This window comes from Pseudochaenichthys georgianus, chromosome 17, assembly GCF_902827115.2.
Source record: "Pseudochaenichthys georgianus chromosome 17, fPseGeo1.2, whole genome shotgun sequence".
Classification (NCBI taxonomy): Eukaryota; Metazoa; Chordata; class Actinopteri; order Perciformes; family Channichthyidae; genus Pseudochaenichthys; species Pseudochaenichthys georgianus.
The window spans coordinates 2,752,838-2,770,000 of NC_047519.1; the positions used below are offsets into that span (position 1 = coordinate 2,752,838).

The 17,163-nt window shown below is 41.1% G+C and overlaps 1 protein-coding gene across 1 annotated transcript; it reads left to right on the forward strand.

The window, feature by feature from the left end:
• Positions 1-1,004: 1,004 nt before the first annotated feature.
• On the forward strand, positions 1,005-16,833 carry LOC117462121 (uncharacterized). The gene is made up of 7 exons (XM_034104193.2): positions 1,005-1,339; positions 8,096-8,240; positions 8,331-8,426; positions 10,015-10,159; positions 10,255-10,400; positions 12,554-12,693; positions 15,031-16,833. The coding sequence occupies exons 1-7, from the start codon at positions 1,240-1,242 to the stop codon at positions 15,177-15,179; spliced, it is 921 nt and encodes a 306-aa protein (XP_033960084.2). The 5' UTR covers positions 1,005-1,239; the 3' UTR covers positions 15,180-16,833.
• The last annotated feature ends 330 nt before the right edge of the window (positions 16,834-17,163 follow it).

The window sequence follows — 17,163 nt, forward strand, 5'->3', positions numbered from 1 at the left end:
AGGGAGTTTATATTCAAGAATTTAGAGCAATCCCAGCAGTAATGTTGTCGGTCTTTTCTTAACATGATCCATTAGCTGGTGAATTGATAAACTACTAGTGTGTCTCCACAAATCTACGAACATGCTTTAACTTTCCCTCGGCTGACTACAGCTGGGAACATACAATGTACTGAAGGCTTGGTTTCATTTAAAAGAATTCCTCATCTGTCTTTAATATCAATAAACCACAACTTGCAGTTGCTCCACAGAAGATCCCGCCCCTTACAAGAGGCTCCTGAAAAACAAAGATCATTTGTCATTAGAGAAAAATCTCCACATTTGTTTGCTCACTGTTTTTCTTCATATGGTATAAGAAAAACAGCTCACAAACTGAGACACGACTTATATTTGAACACTGATACAAATGGGTATTGCTCGCATTTGTGCATAAGATGAGGCCCTACGCACTGCACGTGTTCTGCGTGTAGGGGGGGTGGTCCTGTATAACTTTTCAAATGTTTGGCTCAGGGTTGTAAGCATTTTCTCTCCGATTATTGTATTGAATACAATACACTTCTCTTAAACAAAAAAGTATCAGTATAATTCCAAACATGTGTAAAATATATATTATCTTAATGCCAATATATGGGTAAAAGTGTATTCAGCAGCCAATAAGAAATGTCATTACAAAAAAAGCAAAGATAAGTTTGAGGTCATGTCATGTTTGAGGCAGCTTTGAGAAAATAGGATCAAACATGTTCATCTGAAGTGCATAACATCTGGATGAAGCAATTGTCCTGACATGGAAGCACTGATGTATTGGAGAGAAAGTGAGGGAATGATGGTGTTCGAGGGTGTGTCAGCTTCAAGCAAAGGGACACCCTGGAACCTTATCTTCAAAGAAAAGTCTGCTGGTTTATAAGGAGCATAGACTTAACACGAGTGAAAGATAATGTGTCCGCCCCTAAATCGGATCCTCGCGGAGTTATTTTTATTTTTAATTGGGTAGGCCGACTTCCTTTGCCTTTCCCTCTGCCATTCGAGGTCACAACCAGGCTAATTTCTGCCAAATATATAAATGAAAACGTAGCACTTAAGTCAATAGAGACGTTTGTTGAAGGCGCACAAGGGGTGTGGGCGTTTACATAGTGTGCGTGAAGGCATCAGCTGGTCACGGTTTGTGTTGCTCTCTGACGGTTAGCTAACAGCAGCTAGCAGCGGAGAACAGAGGAGGAGGAGAAGAAGAAGCAGCTCACCAACATGAGGGTCAACAGTTTGAACCGAATTGTACTCATTACCATATGTACGGTGGTGTTCATTGCAGTTTTAATTGTCAACGCTTTGGCTGGAGCGGGAAAGGGTGAGTTGAGTAACCTTGTTCTGACACTTCAATGTTTTGTTTTGCGCTTCGTTACAGCCAAAGTTAAGTTATCTAAAACGTCGGACACTCGTTTACTGTAACGTTAACGTCACAATGTGTGTAACATGTTAAAATTGGAATAAGGACTTATATTTTCTCCTCACCAACTGGTTATGAAACCATTTTCACTGGGAGGGAGACTCCCAGTTAATGTTGTGTTGCGTCGTTACTGTCGTTACATAAAAACATGAGCACTTATTTCCATGACAGTGCTTGTGTAACTTTGAAGTTATTTTAGCTTGATTAACTACTAACTAGAGGCAAAGTATAGTAGTGATGTAAATTTATCAAATACGCTACTCTGTATTTGTATTTCAAAAGCTTGCGTTTTGTTTCCAGGAGAAAGGATAAGTCACAGAGATGAGAGAATGCTCTTGCGCCGCGTTCAAAGGTCCGTTCACCCCAATAACTAAATGAAAAAAAGTGTTCTTACTTAACTCTAAATGTAACGTCAGTGGTATTGCACGCTGCATTAAAAACATTTTACACCATTTAACTTTTAAACCACTTTGTACAAAAAATAAACAGTCCAAATGAACGAAAGCACGAGCGCTTGTAACATGTGGTCCTGAAACCCACCGGTGCCCATGGAGGGGGGCGAGGGGCACACCCATGTAGGTTGGCATAAACATCACATTCCTTTCTCTCAAGTAATCAGTGGCTCAAGTTTTGATATGTATTGCTGTTTTTCTCGGCATAATTTATATTTTAATTGGATAAAACTGTATTTTAATGTCACATCCTTGCATTGTTGAAAGCAATCCCTATGAACTATCAACTGTGTTACCTTTTTACTATCAACGGTATCTCGGCACCGAAACCGTAGTTTCGAATACACACCGGTGGTTTCTGACTTGGCTCGTTGTCAGCCGGTAACCAGCTGCCCAGACATTTCGAGGGGAAAGAGGATGGAAACGAGGCGTTCGGGTGCCGTGGGAAGAACCTCCGTTTATTCACGTCCTTCAAGCTATATTGACACTGTATTACATACATACAGACTAGATACTATTCCTTTTCTGACCACTTTCTCTATACTTTCGTCTCTCTCTCCATAACTCCGCACTTCGCCTTGGCCATCACATTTCACACACACCGAGACTCCAAAACCCACAACCCCTTGCGGCTGCTACTCTTAAAGTGACAGGCCAAGCCTGTAACAACTGTAACATATGTAGTTCCTTGTTTTAGATGTATAATACACTTTCCGTCTTGTGTCCTCTTATAAAGACACAGTAACCATCCTTTTGTCATGTGTCTCAAGTTATTATTTGTCCATTCAAGAGACATTTTCCCTAAAAATGTGTCTTGAATGGAAAAGTACTACATTTCTAAAAGACTTTATAAAAGTCTCCAAAACCATACCAGTTTGTCTAGTCCTCTTTTTTTTTATTAATCATCCCACAATTAAGACTTAGTAGGTGATTCTCACGAACTTGGTGTAATAGGTGCCAAAGCAGTTCGATGCAGATTTTGAAAATATTTTTCTCATTAGTATCAACCAGGTTCTAAATGAACTAGTTGTAGTAAAAGAAAAGTTCTGTATATGTTTTAAAACACATTTATAGAGAGTTTTAACGAGTCATTGACCAAATAAATTCATTACCGTAACACATTTTCAATTGATAACTAAATATGAGTAAATGTTTAGCATTTTATCTTTTAATGTATGCTGCTGTCAATAGTCACAAGTAGTCACATAGTGTAATAATTCAGGTAAATATATAATAATATAATCATTTTAGTTATTAACTTCATTACCGTAACACAATTATATGTTCCGCGCATTGACTTTTACTGTGGCGTAAATTTTACAATTGATTGAAAAAAGACAATTCAAAAATATGAACAGACATACCAAACATTTCCTGTACAATATAAACATTTGAAGGTTTTCCATATTCCTATCAAAATATGAACTTATTAAGGAAGTGTTATGGTAATGAAAAGAGCATGTCGGTAATGAAAAGCTGTTGTTATGGTGATGACCTTACATGGACTCAAATGTATCGGCAACCATTTGTTTTGGAATTCCAACCAAATTATATGGCTAATATTTTACACAACTTCAAATGTAGACCTACTAAATAATATAATATCTTTAGAGAATGACAAGTACCAAAGTCTATTAAAAACCTTTATTGACCAAATAAAAATATGGCATCATTTAATGACATTTCAACAACCAACAACAATTAGGCCTAACAACAATTTATACATATGTCCTCTCTTTCCCACATCCCCTCCCCTCTGCCATCCCTCCTCTTCTTCCCCTCCCCACATCTCCTCCTATCTCCTTTCCTCTCCCCCATATCCTCCCATCTCCTTTGCTTTCTCCTTACTCTCTTCAACATCTAATCAACAACTACCAACAATTAACATCATACGTCTCTCTTTTCCCACATCTCTTCTCTCCCCTAATCTCCACCCATCTCCTCTCCCCTCTCCCCACATCTCCTCCTATCTCCTCTCCCCTCTCCTCCTCCATTTGGCCCAAATGTCTGCAGCAACACTAAAATGCCTGGCAGATGATGTTGCTGGCATTGGCTCAGGGATCATGTCCTTTATGTTGTCTCTAAAGTACCACACTTTGTCTCCAGGAAAACCAATGGAGGGATAAAAGAATCGGTTTTCACCAGCACAGTTCACCACCTCAAACTGGTCTTCCACAATCTATAGTAGAAAACATATACATATTTATTGCAGTGACAGGATAGTGCAATTAGATGTGAAACTGAAACAAATAATAGTAAAATCACATACAAAAGTAGTAATAGTAAAAACACAGAGCAATGAGATATAATACTACCCATTAACTAAACTGTAGCACATTCATACCTGTATCACAGTGCCAGGATACAGGTCACCATCATACTCGACCAGCACCCATTGCCCAACCTCAATGGATTCCTCAGCCTTTTCTTCACTTGCTGCATTTTCTTTGAGGATGAACTCTTTGGGAGAGTAGCAGTCACAGGCGGGCCTGCAGAAGCAAGACACCTCCCTCACTTTTATCTTACCTGGCTCTGTTGAAACAAGCTGTACAAAATGTGAGAAAACAAGTGAAAGTACACATTTAAAATAGTCAGCGAGTGAGTGAAATGGATAGAGATTGTGTCTGAGTGTTTACTGAATAATTCCTTACCTGATGAACTTTCCGTGTACCCTGCACTGTTTTAAGAGATGGAGGTACCAACTCCCGATATGTTTCAACCTTCTCTTCTGTCACCTTAGAGAGCTTCACAGATGACTGCTTGGACAGGTTGTGCAGCAAAGCCTCAGCATCAGGTGTGTCGGTTCCATAAGCCACCAGTCTATCAGCTAGATTCTTCAGTGCTCCCCCAACACCATCCGGAGCCCCTTTTCCATGTGATGCCTCTGTATAATTCCAGGTTACGGACTTGAATCCCTTCATAAAAGGCACGGTGGATGCCAAGTAGAATGACACCTTATTCCGATATTGTGACGTTGGCCCATCAGGAACACAAGATGGATATTCTTTGCTGAAGGGTGATTGGTTTTGATGTGCTCCAACACTGGATCCAGGTGTGCCCATGTAGCCACTGGATGCTTCAGACTGCCCCTCACTGCAGTACAGAACTCCAGTGTATAAGGTCACCTGTTTGTGACATCCGCCAAAGTGTGTGTCCTTGATTTCTTTAGACCATTTACAGTTGTAATTTTCACTGTAGTCAAAATGTACAACAACCTGATCTTCTGCCAAACTATCTTTCAGCTCTTTTATCCGTGTAAACTGGTGTGCAATAGTGTACAGGTGAATGCTGAATCGTGGCAAGTCATTATTGGTTAGCTCCACTAGTTTTTCAGTGTTGGCCACTTTTTTCTCGAGAGTCGTGTTTTTTGCATCAACTACAGTTGACGTCCCATCAGGTTGTTTCTTTGTGAATGGTGTTGTTCTCGTGACCCACTCATTCCATGACACAATGTTGTTTTTTGTGTCAGGGTCTGTCATTGCAAGGAATGTCTTGTCTTTGCAGGTGCTGCATCTCTTGTTGTTGTTTCTATCACACACTGTTGAAGTTACCAACTCAGATGGGGACGTGCAGCTCGTAACCCCAAGCTGATGCAGTTTGTTTACCTTGTTGGTAAAATGTTCATGGATCTTGCAGGCACAGGTTTCTCTGTCTTGGACTTTAGGACTCACAATTCAAAAAGGTCTGTGCTTGCAAAACTGGGAGCGGGAAATCGTCAGGCTTGGATTCTGATTTAGATAATGCTTGTGGAGATTTTCCATTGTGTCAGTGAGAGACCGCTTCCTGTAGATGTGGCCACTTCTTCTAATCTCACCACTTTCCCCATTGGTCACAGTTGTGATGTCATCTCTGTGCAAACCGTTTTGGACAAACGTTCTCATTTTATTCCTTTTGTTATTTGCAACCTCAACTCTCTTTTTGTGAGTCCTGTTTTGAGTCCCAAGCAGCCCCCTGGTGCAACCTTTTGCAGCCCGATTTGCTTCAAGTCTTTTTACCTTCTTCCGCAGTTTGTCAAGCTCTTTTTCTTTTGTCTTGAGCATCCTCTGTGTCTTGTTAAGTTTTTTCCTCAGTTTTACTGATGTTTTCCGTCTTGGTGTTGATGTCTTTGGGCTGGAGGTTGATGGTGTGCCCTGACCGATATTTTGATCCCTGGGGTTTACAGACATTTTCCGTCTTGGTGTTGATGCTGGGCTGGAGGTTGATGGTGTGTCCTGACTGACATTTTGATCTCTGGGCTGTAGGATACTTTGTTGTCTTAGGTCATCTGCCATGCTAGATGTATCTGAGGGCGGGCTGTCATTCATAATTGCATTGAGGCGTTTTTATCTTTCTTTGTTTCTCATGGAATTCTCATTCCATTTTGTTCGTTGTTTTTTTTGCTGTTTAGCTGTTAATGCTGCAATAGGCTTCAAATGCCCCTTTGCCTTTCTCCTTTGATATCTGTAAAATGGTAGGTATACAAAAATCAATTATAGAATTACAGTATACTGCATGCTGTGCTCAGTCTCTCTCTTTCTGAATCTCTCTCTCAGTCTCTCTCTTTCTCTGTCTCTCCCTCTTTCTCACTCACTCACTCTCTCACACACAATGTGAAGATGTCCTGTTCTAACCTCTCTCTTTCCTTCCTTCTGTACTCTACCAGCAGCTCTGGGTTGCTGTACACTTTCTCTCTGTGCTTCACCACCCTCACCTTGGAAGCTGCCCTTTTCCTTTCCACCTTTTCTGACCTTAATTTCAAGAGGGATTCAGTATTAATTAATAAATTAGATTCAAATAATAAATATACATTATTTCTTTATAGTTAAAGCTCACCATACATAGCTGCACACATTTTTTTCTTTACCGCAACAATTTTGTTCATTACCGTAACAGCCTCCTATATGACATGGTAATGACTGCAGAGCATTACGGTAATGAATGACCATAACACTAGCTAGCATAATAGTTAGCATAGCCATGATGCTACAGAAGAAATATTTGCACTATCATTCTGGCTCTATAAAAGCTACTTTTCTATTGATTTTGGAATCAATAACTTAAAAAAACCATTACATAATACCCCATTACGGTAATGACAGTTAGTAGTGTACACTGGGGTGCCAGTAAATATAATCTCTAACATATATAGCTTGACCTTGAAAGTACATCTTGCATCTTCTCTTCCATGCAATGCATCATGGGTACAAAAAAACGTTATTTAAACAAACAGGAATTTTTATGAGGCCAAATAGGCAGTGCATCGGTAATGAACGCCACATGCTCCGGACACATATTAATCCAAAAATATTTTAATTAATAAATGTTAGACCCCAAATAATTATATTACCAGTAAGAATGTACCATTTCAATACTTTTTTGTATGTATGTATTAAATTGTGCAGATTTATTGTGATATGTTGGGGATAAATGTAAAAAAATAAACTCTGGACGCATTGCGGTAATGAATTTCTACATGGAAACATTGTGAAAAAAATATGAATTACTACCTCAACTACAAAAATGGCAATAGTACCACATAAAATACACAATGCAGTTTGATATAGAATTGATTATTTTGATTATTTTTGTAATTTTGTCTGTCAATTCCTCACAGACATGACCAAAGGTGGTTTCGTGAGAATCACCGCGATCAGTAAAATACTACATTAAAGCTGCAAAGTGTGGTTTCATGTTCAACATGATTTTGAACATATTTTTGCTTAGATGTCTGACATAAGGTCTGTGATTATCACAAGCAGAAGAGATTTTCACGTTTCGTCATACAACATAAATATGTCAGTAAATAACCCACTGGTGAATGTCTAAAGTTTCTATGTGTTATAAAAACAGCATTTGCTAACAAGTATCTTAAATGAGGCCACTAAACGCCATCTTGCCAAACAAAAACCGCCTTTAGCTCCGTGGTGGTGATGTTGAGTCATGCGGCCTTGATGTAGTTTGTTTTCTAGCCAAACGTTAAGTTCTATTTCTGGTAATTGTTTTGTTACGTTCCAAAAATCACACAGTGGTGATTATCCTGTTGAACAAAATAAAAATCCATTGGAAAAATCCCACTGCTTTTTTTTTTAGGACGCCCTTGCGATGCTCGCCTCCAGGTGTTGGTTTTTTCCCTTTCCTCTTTGAACACGACAATGCCCACACTGTATACGCTGATATGACTTCACTATGGCCTTCAGGAACCTCTCATGCTGTGTCCGTCCACCAGGTCCTTTCCACTCCTCCACAGGGAATGTCTCCGCCCTCTATGAGACGGACATCACCCCCGCTGGCTGGACCTTCTCCATCTGGGGCGTCATCTACACCTGGCTCACCCTCCTGGTCATATACACCACTTCATATGTCTTCAGAGGGTAAGCCCACATCAACACATGTATAATGCGGAAGAGAGCTGTGTGCAGATGAAACTGACCCCCCTCCCCTCTCTCTCTTCCTCTGAATAGAGCCTGGGCTCAGAGCCTGCTGCCCTACACCTTCTATTTCTGCTGGATGGCTAACTTGGTGCTGAACATGATCTGGCTGCTGCTGTGGGACAGAGAGTATGTCTGACACCTACATTTCTTACTTTTATATTTGCACAGCAACACTGAAAAGCTATAATACAAAGAGTGTGACTGTCATGGGGGTTAGGTAAGCTTTAACCCGTCAACATTAAGTAGGGACTAAGGATAGTGCAAACATTAGGATGAAAAGAGTAAATTAAGTGTACTGATGATTTATGATGGAATGAACTAAATATTCTACTTAAAGTGTTTGTTTGTTCAAATAGGTATCTGTTTTGTAATTGTCTGCCTCACCCAGTACCGAGGAAATTAATAGAATTAATTTGTCGCACAGAATTATCAAATTACATCTAAAAACACAATTAAAAAAATATATATTTACGGAAGAAACTAATAAAACAATGTATCCAAAGCCACTGCTCAGAAAACTGTCGATTAGCCAGAAAACCATAGAGGTTGTTTGTGGAATTCACATTGCTGTTTTTTATTGCTTAGTTTGTGCTATATGCTATATATACTTTATATGTGCTATACTGTGTATGCCATATACACAACATATACAAATTCCATTCCCCTCAATAGTGAAGCGAAGGAGACAGAATTCTCTGTGCCAGATATCAAATATAAAAAAATGTTACAGTCCTGCCAAAAAAACAAAATCAACTTTTGCAAAACGCTAAGGCCCTCAAAAACACATCCTTTCGGTGACTTTCACAGTTCCTTCGCTCCGACTCCTAAATATAAGCCCTAGTACAAACCGTATTGCTGCAGGAAGCTGTGAAATGTATGTTAGTCACTTGGCTGTCATGTTAGTTCTTCACAATTAGAATGTGGATAATAATAATGTTCTATGATGCAAGGTAGGGAAGTACAGGCAGTATTCCCACATTTGACACATTAACGTTTTTCAGTTTTCTACAAACCACTGTCATATAGTTTAGGTTAGTTTAACAGTGTAAGAAAGTTGAATCTGATATAGCACATTGGCACACATCTTTATTATTGATTTACAAATGGATGTGTTGCCTTGTTTGTTATCTACGAACATAATCAGGTTTTAGTTAATCAGTCGGCCTCATCTATAATATACAATAAGGTTTGGGGTGATAATATTAGTAATACTGCAAAAAGAAACAAAGTAGTGTCTGCCAGCTCATGGAGTCCTATTGTGAACCCGGAAATGATGACTTCCCCAAAGTGTTATGTTAGAAATGTATAGTAAGGATCGGATGCTAACTTTGATATGTAGGGCAATTAGCATAGTTAGCACAATCAGAAGCTGCATTCCTTTATTAGGGGGAATCTAAGTTTGTTACAGCAGAGTATAGAGACGAAGAAGGTTGAACACTATCACGTAAAAAGGCATGCACATAGTATTTTTAAAATAAAAACGTAATGATTATAACTTAAAACAAGTTGCATTTATAAGCCTATTCAGACCATAGCTAAAAAATGGCTTGAACAATTTTGGAGTGGTTTTGCTTTGATTATTGAGGATGCTGGATACATTTATATGAAATATTTGTATTCCCAGTGGGCTGGTTTTGATGACGTCTGTGTCGATTTGAAAGTTTTAGGGAAGTCAAGCTCACTGAATGTGACCTAGAATTGCCCCCCCCTGCAGGTTGATGCTGGCAGCTCTGGTTGTATTGATCCTGATGTTGATCACCAGCTGCACCGCTCTGTTCTGCTGCTGCTTCGCCACAGATTACTACGGACTGTGGTTACAGGCGTACCATCGCAAAGACCTGTTCTGCCTCAGGGTCCTGGTGAGTGCTGCTCTTCATTCCCTGAAGTCTCTATTTTTAAGAATGTGCCATGAGAATGATGTCATCTCTGTGTTCATCAATGCTCCCATATCCAGGTCCAGAATGGTTTGGCTCTCTACACCACATGGACTTCCATTGCGTCTCTGATCAACTTCTCATTGGTTCTCCACCTGTGGGGCGTGGCCAAGAGCACCGCGGCGACAGCGTCTCTCTGCATCCTGTTTGCAGAGGTGGTGGCATGGTAGGCTCTGATTGGACGAAGTCATTTCAATAGTGACCCTACTGTTACTAGTTACCTGTGAAAAAAAGTAATCGGTAACCTTTTCTGAGGATCACGATATAAAGTAATGTCACCTGATTACTTTCAGGTACTTTTGGATTACCTCAATATCAAATGCAATGCAAATAAATACAACAGAAGATAATTATCAATGAGATGTTTCTAACATGAGTGTATTATGTAAGACAACAGAACAATGTGACCTTAGAAAAGAAGAAACCAAGATATTTAGCATCAAAATAATTGTATTGATAGGCAGTGGTGGGCCGTGACTTTTATACCTAGGCCCTCTGACCCCAACCCCTTCCCTCGGGAAAAAATAAATTACGTTATTACGTCACAGCGTGTACTTCAGCGGAATATCAAAACAACGGACCAGGGTGCAAAACGCATCAATGAAAGCAACCCTCTACCACAAAACAACACCTGTAAATAACCCAATTTGTGTTCTTTGAAATTGAAAAGGATGTTGCATTGTGTCTGTTACTTTAGTTGCAGTTTTATGTCTTAAATGTAATTTGGCTTGGCTTCCTATTTTGTATGGGCATGCTTTTATTTTGAAGACAAGTTTATGCTGTTGACAGGAAGTTGGTGTTTCTATGGAAACAAGAACAACTTCACAGCGGGCAGAACTTGTCATAAAGTCCGCGATAATAAAACCCACCCATTTAGAGGGAAGATATGATGGGTCAATTGTACTGTCATTTGACATTACTCTCTCGTTCAGTTACTATAGCTGGCCCTCTGTGAATTTACAGCAGGACCAGCAATCAGCTCCTGTCTTCACAGTAACTCGCAGAGACGGCTAAAGGAGCTTCTTTCATTTAACCCTTCACATTCCAACAGAAACTGAATAGGCAGATTCGAAGGATTTATTTCTTTGGAAATGTTATTTTAAATACAATTAAATCAAGTTATGTTGGTAAAACTAAACTAAAATAGGAAAAGCTGTCTTTCACTCAGCAGATTCAGGCAGCAGCCGATACGCCAGCACTGAAACACATGAGCACATACTGCAGTTTAAAAAAGCAGAAATACAATCTGAGCTCAGTTTTAGTTTAATGCAGTTAAGCTCACACACACTATGTTATGAACATATAGGTTCACCTACTGAATTAAAAACAGAACAAATGAACCAAAGAAAGTGAAAACCATAAAGCAGATTAACGGCCCGTCCACACAGCGGCGTGCGTTGAAGCTTCCAACGCTTCTGCCCATTCACTTTGAATGGGGTGACGTCACTTTTAGCCGAACTGCATCGTGGGAAGCGACGCGGAGCGTTGCTGGCATTGCTCGCTTCAAAAGTTGAGCAATGTTCAACTTTTGACGCCTCGGCAGAAGCACCAGCCAATCGAATCATATGCCAGTACAAGCTCTAGCCAATCAAACCGCTGCTTGTGTGTCAGGGGCGGGAGATTCGTGTGATTGGTTGTTGGTCGAGTTTCAGACACGCCCGCCGGCAAGCGTCAACGCACGCCGCTGTGTGGACGGGCCGTCAGGCAGTAGTGGGATGGGAATTTATTTATCAAATGTGGATAGAGAATCAAACCATTCAGCTGTCTTTGTCCTATTTTATTTCTTGCCAGAAAGTTCAGTCAGTCATACAGAGAGCATGAGTGAAAGACGAAGAGTAGAGTTTGGGTTTCATATTGAAACACAGAGAGAGGAGAAAGGAAGCGGAGAAGCTTGGTGATAACAAAGGAGCATTCTGGGAGTTAGGGAGGCCGAATCAGGATGTTCTCAGTTCACCTGAGTGAGTATAATATTGTTCTATTACAGTAGGCGTATAGATTCACACTTAAGCTACAGAACTGTACAGCTCTAAGAGAAGAGAGAACATCTGATCCTTTGCAACAAACTGTGTGTGTGTGTGTGTGTGTGTGTGTGTGTGTGTGTGTGTGTGTGTGTGTGTGTGTGTGTGTGTGTGTGTGTGTGTGTGTGTGTGTGTGTGTGTGTGTGTGTGTGTGTGTGTGTGTGTGTGTGTGTGTGTGTGTGTGTGTGTGTGTGTGTGTGTGTGTGTGTGTGTGTGTGTGTGTGTGTGTGTGTGTGTGTGTGTGTGTGTGTGTGTGTGTGTGTGTGTGTGTGTGTGTGTGTGTGTGTGTGTGTGTGTGTAGGTTCCTGATGGAGAACTGGCTGCTGGACCGCTGGGTGCGTAACATCCTGACGGTTTACCCGGTGGTGATCTTGGCTCTGGTCGGAAACGTCTTCAAACATTTTAACACCGATGATCCCACTCCAAACTCTGTGTTCATGGGTGAGTTTACCATAACAACCAGCCCCTTCTTTCTGCAGTGAATATATGGATATTTCTATATAAGTCTGAGGACACCAGAGCCTAAAGTTGTAAACTTTAAACGATCGCTCTCCGCTATACTCACCGGTCCACTCAGACAGACAGACCCTCCCAATCAACCTTCGGCCGGAGGGCCCTAACCCTCCCTACTCTGTCTCTATTCTAGTCATTTGTTTTTGTTAAAGTTTCTACAGAAAAAGTGGAATCTTCATAAGGCTGCTTCCTAGCCGTGTGTGGGAGTGGAGCTCCCATACAACTCAAGGCCGGAGCCATGTCCTGTGTATGAATAACTCTTTGTGTTCTTCCAGTGTCTGCACCTGACCTTGCTGCTCTGTATTGCAGGCTAAAAACCATTAGTTTCCTATCCAATCCATCAAACCTTGGGATTGGATCCACCAGGTCCTTTCCACTCCTCCTATTTATTCCAAAGTCACATCCACATAAAATGAGCACAATAAGCTTATAATGTAATAATAAGAATCAGTCTTTCTAATGTTATATAAAAATTGCCTCCAGAGTAGGGTTGCCAGAAACTGACCATGATCAAAATCGATTATTCGGCAGCCCTGGCGAATAATAATCGATTATTTGACCGACCCCACCCCTACCTGCCGCTTTGTTCATCTTTAGTCGCGTGGGAGAGGGGGGGCGGGGTCGGTGTGTAGCTGCTGCAGCAGCAGTCTGCTCTGCACGCAGGCTTCCTCCAAGTTTACAGTAAAACAAACTGGTGGTGTGACCAATGACAATTATTAATACTATTACTATTATTAGCATATATATATATTTATATATATTTTGGTTGAAACTAAGCCAGAAAAAGAAAAAAAAATACATAAATAATAAAAAAATATATATATAAATAAAATCGATTTTTAAAAATAATATTCGATTATGGAGACTGTAGCGAATATTCGAATATTCGAATAATCGCTGGCATCCCTACTCCAGAGCGCTTCCACTAATTTCTCCCGTGTTATTCCCCAAAGTGAATGTAAACTTAATAATGTACATCATTTGAATGTAATAATTATGTTTGTTTGTGGAAGCTCCAGTGAATGAGCCCCATTGAGTTTTATTAATAATAATAATAATAATAATAATAAATTACATTTCTAAAGCTCTTTTCCTGGTGCTCAAAGCGTTTTAAACATCACTTTAAATGGAAGATCCCCAAAGGCCCACACAGTATCGCCGATACCGGATCGGTACCCGCCGATACTGATGCCGATCGGAGCAATGATTTGGTTTTATTTATAATCAGACAAAAACAATTCTGTCTCTGAGCCTGCCATGTTACTATCAGCCTGTCAATCATTATCTCAGGGAGGTGGAGGGAGAGAGGGAGAGTGGAGCTGATCAGAGTGCGAGGAGACTGAAGTTGTCATTAAAAACCAAAAATAGTTTATAGTCTGAATATGGCGATAAGAGTTTTGTATTCTCAAAGCCAAAAATGTTTTTGTTTAAAATGGACCAAAATCACTATTATCCCAGAATGCATCCTGGTGAAATATCAATTATATTGGCATGTCGCATTCTCTTTAAACCTCTAAAGCTCTGACCCAGGCCCATTCCCAAACCGCCCCCTACACCCTACCCCTACTCCTCCGTTTGCGCGTTCACGCGGAGGGTCCGCCATATTGAGGGCTGTTCCAAAGCAACGAGTGTGGAGCGGTGTGGAGGGGGAGTGGGCTATCAAGCCCTCAAACAGCGAGTCTGCAGCGGTGCTGACTTGAGACCGGTCTCTACCTGACCAGAGTCACGCTGTGTGTGTCCGTCAGGAAACACGCTGTTAACAAGTAGTTCCAGCAAACATCCACTGATAAACTGCGATGTTAACGACCTCATGATGACCTCATATGTTTTTAACTTAAGATCAAACCTGTGTTTAGTCTAGAAAAAGGTAAATGTGTGCATTTTATTATAAAGTTGTGTATATTTACAGACTGTTGCAAAAACTAAGAAGCTTATAAACATCAGGTTTAAAACTAAAAGAGCTTTGAAACACAGTGAAAGATGTTTGGAGTTTTATTTGAGTTATTAATTTAAATGTTTTGTCAAAGAGATGCTGATTTGAAACCGTTGTTACATACAGTTACGGCACTTCCTGTTTCTGCCGGAGAGGGGAGTCCGTCCCAAAGCTTGCTGCTGTGTTTACTCCCTCCATCTGACAGGAGGAGCCTCGTTGAGCTGCGAATGTGGCTACAGACGGAGTTCACTCCATCACGGAGGGGTAGGGTCCAGGGAGTGGTTTGGGATTGGACCTCCATCACTGACTGTGTCCTTTTGTTCCCTTATCAGTGGTTCTGCTGGTGTTGGCCTGTGTGCTGCTGATCTCCCGCCTCATCACCGTCATCTGGAGGAACATGTGGCGGCCCCTCCACTCCCCCGGCTCGGCCCGGCTCATGGTGTCCCCCCTCGATGGCGGAGCGTTCAAGATCTTAACCTAATCACCAGGAAGCTGTGCAGCAGCTCCTGTGGCCCTGCTGGCTCTAAACTCTACAGGACTCTCTAAACTCTACAGGACTCTCCAAACTCTACAGGACTCTCTAAACTCTACAGGACTCTCCAAACTCTACAGGACTCTCTAAACTCTACAGGACTCTCTAAACTCTACAGGACTCTCTAAACTCTACGGGACTCTCTAAACTCTACGGGACTCGCTAAACTCTACAGGACTCTCTAAACTCTACGGGACTCTAAACTCTACGGGACTCTAAACTCTACGGGACTCTCTAAACTCTACAGGACTCTCTAAACTCTACAGGACTCTAAACTCTACAGGACTCTAAACTCTACGGGACTCTCTAAACTCTACAGGACTCTAAACTCTACGGGACTCTCTAAACTCTACAGGACTCTCTAAACTCTACAGGACTCTAAACTCAACGGGACTCTCTAAACTCTACAGGACTCTAAACTCTACAGGACTCTAAACTCTACAGGACTCTCCAAACTCTACAGGACTCTCTAAACTCTACAGGACTCTCTAAACTCTACGGGACTCTAAACTCTACAGGACTCTAAACTCTACAGGACTCTCCAAACTCTACAGGACTCTCTAAACTCTACAGGACTCTCTAAACTCTACGGGACTCTAAACTCTACGGGACTCTCTAAACTCTACAGGACTCTAAACTCTACAGGACTCTAAACTCTACAGGACTCTCCAAACTCTACAGGACTCTCTAAACTCTACAGGACTCTCCAAACTCTACAGGCCTCTCTAAACTCTACAGGACTCTCCAAACTCTACAGGACTCTCTAAACTCTACAGGACTCTCTAAACTCTACAGGACTCTAAACTCTACAGGACTCTCTAAACTCTACAGGACTCTCTAAACTCTACAGGACTCTAAACTCTACAGGACTCACTCTCTAAACTCTACAGGACTCTCCAAACTCTACAGGACTCTCTAAACTCTACAGGACTCTCCAAACTCTACAGGACTCTCTCAACTCTACGGGACTCTCTAAACTCTACGGGACTCTCCTGTGGCCCTGCTGCCTCTAAACTCTACGGGACTCTCTCCTGTGGCCCTGCTGCCTCCACACTCTACGGGACTCTACGGGACTCTCTCCTGTGGCCCTGCTGCCTCTAAACTCTACGGGACTCTCTCCTGTGGCCCTGCTGCGTCCACACTCTACGGGACTCTCTCCGGTGGCCCTGCAAAGCTCCACAAGGGTCTGTACCCATGAAGGAGTGTAGCTAGTGATGGGGGTGCATACACAACATGGATAAGCACTTCTGTAAAAGAGAAAGCACTATGAGTCTTTTCCTCTTCTCTCTAACTGCAATTCAGACAATACTACACTATCTTATAAATACTAATTCACTATTACGTCTGTGTACCACTACTTGCCATCAACACTGTCTCTATATATGAAGTACTTTTCATACAAATGCATGCGGTTTGAATATGTTTTATATTGCTATGTTGAAGCAGTTTTATGTTTGCACGAATGGATCATTTGTTTGTATCATTCAGTGACGATATATGCTGTCTATATATGCTGGCTTTCATACAGTAACATGTGAACTTGTTTAAAGGGTTGTTGAGTTCCTACCTATTTGCCAATTAAAGCTGCCATGTTACAATCTCATGCTGTTTGATTTCCTGAAAATCTGTTAACATAACAACATTAACATGATCAGCACATTATATGTTTCCTCACTGTGGAAAAAAAATAGATAAAAGATGATTAAAGTAAAGACAACATTAATAAGCGTTAAAAACACTTCTGAGAAGCTTACTTACCTTATTACTGAGATCTTTAGTTGTGCTACCAGTGCAATGCAATGGCTGCTGCATCGTCAGAAAGCAGCAGCCATTGGTTCTCTCGTCATGTAAACTGAAGGTTGTGTTTGTCATGGCTCGGTGTCTTTTGATTTGACTGTTTATTGTGTTTTCTGCCATCTAGTGGTCATAATTG

What these genes read in the sequence shown, in the direction of transcription:
- LOC117462121 (XM_034104193.2), top strand. Translation starts at nt 1,240, where the DNA reads ATGAGGGTCAACAGTTTGAACCGAATTGTACTCATTACCATATGTACG. An exon ending in TTTGGCTGGAGCGGGAAAGG is followed by an intron (nt 1,340 to 8,095) that starts GTGAGTTGAGTA and finishes TCCGTCCACCAG; the next exon opens with GTCCTTTCCACTCCTCCACA. An exon ending in TCCAAACTCTGTGTTCATGG is followed by an intron (nt 12,694 to 15,030) that starts GTGAGTTTACCA and finishes TTCCCTTATCAG; the next exon opens with TGGTTCTGCTGGTGTTGGCC.